This window comes from Vollenhovia emeryi, unplaced genomic scaffold, assembly GCF_000949405.1.
Source record: "Vollenhovia emeryi isolate VEMERY1.0 unplaced genomic scaffold, V.emery_V1.0 DF939146.1, whole genome shotgun sequence".
Taxonomy (NCBI): Eukaryota; Metazoa; Arthropoda; class Insecta; order Hymenoptera; family Formicidae; genus Vollenhovia; species Vollenhovia emeryi.
In genome coordinates this window covers 1,599,422-1,602,916 of record NW_011967220.1, presented here as the reverse complement: position 1 = coordinate 1,602,916, position 3,495 = coordinate 1,599,422, and the positions used below count along the sequence as shown (strand labels likewise).

The 3,495-nt window shown below is 35.6% G+C and overlaps 1 protein-coding gene across 4 annotated transcripts; it reads left to right on the top strand.

The window, feature by feature from the left end:
- The first annotated feature begins 482 nt into the window (after positions 1-482).
- On the top strand, positions 483-2,582 carry LOC105566209 (probable oligoribonuclease). 4 transcript variants are annotated; one of them, XM_012020034.1, is made up of 5 exons: positions 483-657; positions 1,181-1,241; positions 1,793-1,954; positions 2,053-2,273; positions 2,423-2,582. In XM_012020034.1, the coding sequence occupies exons 2-5, from the start codon at positions 1,197-1,199 to the stop codon at positions 2,547-2,549; spliced, it is 555 nt and encodes a 184-aa protein (XP_011875424.1). In that variant the 5' UTR covers positions 483-657; positions 1,181-1,196; the 3' UTR covers positions 2,550-2,582. The 4 variants fall into 4 exon arrangements, with proteins under 4 accessions (XP_011875424.1, XP_011875425.1, XP_011875426.1 ...); XM_012020035.1 differs by having other exon boundaries at positions 483-714; XM_012020036.1 differs by having other exon boundaries at positions 484-587.
- Positions 2,583-3,495: the final 913 nt, after the last annotated feature.

Here is a 3,495-nt window from a genome sequence, read left to right as displayed (position 1 = left end):
AGTGGATAAGATCTTCTACTGTTATTAATGTTACACAACCAAAAAACACTCTTGTCTCGCATAAGAAGGAAAAAGAGAGGGATTATACATAAAATTGTACGTAATGTAAATACCTCTATTAATAAGTGTCGTCGATATAATTAAGAAGTGCTTGTACAATACTTAACTGTGATAGTATGAATAAAGAAATAATATTTTATACATAAATTGTTTCTTATTTATATAAACCTACATTATATAAGAGAGTATGCCAATTTACGTGAAAATATAAAAACTATGCATGATACCCAAGTATCGTTATTTTGAACACATCTTATCTTAAAATGTGTATACAAATGGAAGGTCTGCATTTCGAGCATATGCTTTAAAAAACACTAAATCGGCCCTTTTCAGGGCCACAAATTTTTAGAACGTTGGAACAATAATTTCGGTTCACAATTATTCATGTCTTATCTTATAGTTAATTACCGTCTACCCGGGCATGCGCCGGGCGCACACGGACACGGCTGCTCGCTTGTGTGCGTTATCCCCTCTCCGACCACATCGTGCTGCAAAAGAGTAGCGGAATTTGCATCACTGAGTGTGTGGTACAGCGTTCGCTAACAAATATTTTGTACCGTCATGTGTTCGGTCAAATTTCATAATTTAGTTTACACGGTATATATTTTAGATTTCCAGAAGAACACGCTTGAAGCTTGTCGCGTGCAATTGCAGGTTATCTCGGAAGTTACATCGTCAGAAAGTTCCCATCTTCGTTATTTAGTCGATTTCTCGTCGTTTTATCAATTATTTGTACTGTAATTCATCATGTCAATTAACGTGACATGTTCGGGAAGCGCGTAAAAGTAATAGAGACACTTGGACATTCTGGCACGCGTGATAGGATTAGAGTTCGGTAGCTCGCCGTTGTATGAAATGTAACGAACGCGAATCTTTTGAAGTATTTCTTTCGACAATTAACGTTTCTATCTTCCATCCAGTACTTTCGATGATTTCATTGTAGTTTTACTGAGGAAGACCCGAAGTAGAGTCGAAACGTTTATATTAATGAGAAATTTGGTTTCTATTTTGTGAGAACTGAGTTCGCTTCATTTTGTGGCTCACATTGTGGCACGCTCTCCTTTCTATATGATTTCTTATTTTATTTTCATTTTCATTTATGTTGAAATTATGTTTGCAGATTATTAACAGACCAGATGGCGCCTAAAAACCCTAATTATATTGTGTGGATCGACCTGGAGGTATTGAAATATTTGAAAGGTGTTGCGTGACACCTACACGTAATGATTATAAGGAGGAGTGACCAAAACTTGTAGCGAATCCGACGCTTGCGCTAGTACGCACTGAGTGCACAGCAAGACTTGTTCAGAATCCACTCTAAAACGTCGTCTACAGTGCAAGCCTGGCATAAGGAGTAAGAGAGAACCATAACTTTTAGCTTTTGGTGTGAGGGAGCTGAAATACAGGCATAATTTGTAACCTATTTGTAACACTGGCCGATGGCGTTCTGATTTACCGAGAGTGAATGATTTATTTGTTTCTACTCCTTACTCCAAGCTCACTCCATGCCTCGTGGATGACACATTATATTTATGGTCGTCTCAAGTACACGTCCAAAAACTATTTAGCCAAGAAAATTATCTGTACGAGTGCTATGCAGATTCTTTTACTGGCTAAAAAGTATTTCGAAAAGTGTTTAAGACAATCCTTAGCGTGCACTCGGTGCGCACTAGTGCAAGCTGTCGCATTTGCTGTTAGAAATGTAAATTAATTGCTTATTGTATTTCTGCAGATGACTGGACTTGAAATAGATAAACATCATATACTGGAAATTGCCTGTGTCGTAACGGATAAGAAATTAAATACCGTTAGCGAGGAACTGAATATTGTGATACACCAGCCAGACGCAGTATTAGAAAATATGAATGACTGGTGTAAGGTAAATCACACGAAGGTAAGCTTAACTTAACTTGCACGAATGGTAGAGATGTTCTCGAGCGTTTTGTTGTTTACAGATTTGAAGTCTTATAACTTAATTATTGCATGTTTCAGTCGGGACTAGTTGAGAGCTCTCGCTCGAGCACAGTATCGTTGGAAGAAGCTGAGAAGACGGTACTCGACCTTTTAAAGAAACACATTCAGCAAGGTTCATGTCCGCTGGCTGGGAGTTCGGTGTATATGGATCGTCTCTTTCTATACAAATATATGCCATTAGTTAACAATTACTTGCACTACAGGATTATCGATGTTAGTACAGTCAAGGAAATTGCTAGGTAATTAATCAGTTTCTTCTACTTTTATATAAGCAAACGGACGCTGACAATGTAAACGGTTAATAAGATTCTGTTCTGCAATTTATATTTGAAAGTGATTTTAATGGAACAATGCGATAATGTAAGTAAATCTTTATAATTTTTTGTAGAAGGTGGAATCCAAGTGTATATAATTCGGTACCAAAAAAGAAACTGCAACATAGGGCTCTGGATGACATAAAGGAAAGCATTAATGAACTGAGGCATTACAAAAAACACTTCTTTAAATTGCTATAATTTGCATGTGTTCATTAAAAATTTATTCAAGTGTTCAATTTTTTATATTAATGTATGTAAACTAATACTTTATGTAATATTAATACTTTTATATTAAAAAAAATTTTCGAGTCCAACCACCACAGTGCTCACACGTATACATATATTTTATAACTCGACTCTGTCTTATACATATATTTTACAACTCGACTCTGTCTTATTCGACGACGATAATAGACTCTGTATCACTTGAAAAGGATAAAAATGGGGTCGAAACGTTTTGTAATAAATCGATTAAATAATTAGCCAGTTGGGTTGACTATTAGTTTTTCGTCTCATTTTTATATTAAAAAAAATTTTATATATGCGGAACAGCGTCCAGGATGTGGGAAAGCCTAATAAAATTGAATTATGACGTAAATTGCAAATGAATATTTAACGTTAATTATCTTTCATTAACATGAATTTTATTTCCGCGCCGTTCGCAAAGATCTTGTACCTTCATGTCCACTTTCACCAATGTGGATTAACTTTGACCTCAGTTTAATTAACTTACATTCGATCTTTTTGTGGTACTAAGAATTAAAAATTGAAGCAATTTAAATCGAGATTATTCAAATTAACCTGCATAAAGCCCGTATCAAACTACGGATTGAGATTGAAATTTGGCCAATTAGAGTAAAAGTTAATAAAATTTACTGTGATTGTGCAAATTTCAATCTATAAGTCCCAGTCTACAATAGAGATTTAAGCCCTAAGCCTTAAGAAATTGACTAATCACAGTCGCGCATTCTACTCATACTTGACCGTGATTGGCCAATTTCTTAAAGCTTAGGGCTTAAATCATCTATTGTAGACTGGGACTTAAGAAATTGGCCAATCACGGTCAAGTATGAGAAGAATGCGCGACTGTGATTAGTCAATTTCTTAAGGCTTAGGGCTTAAATCTCTATTGTAGACTGGGACT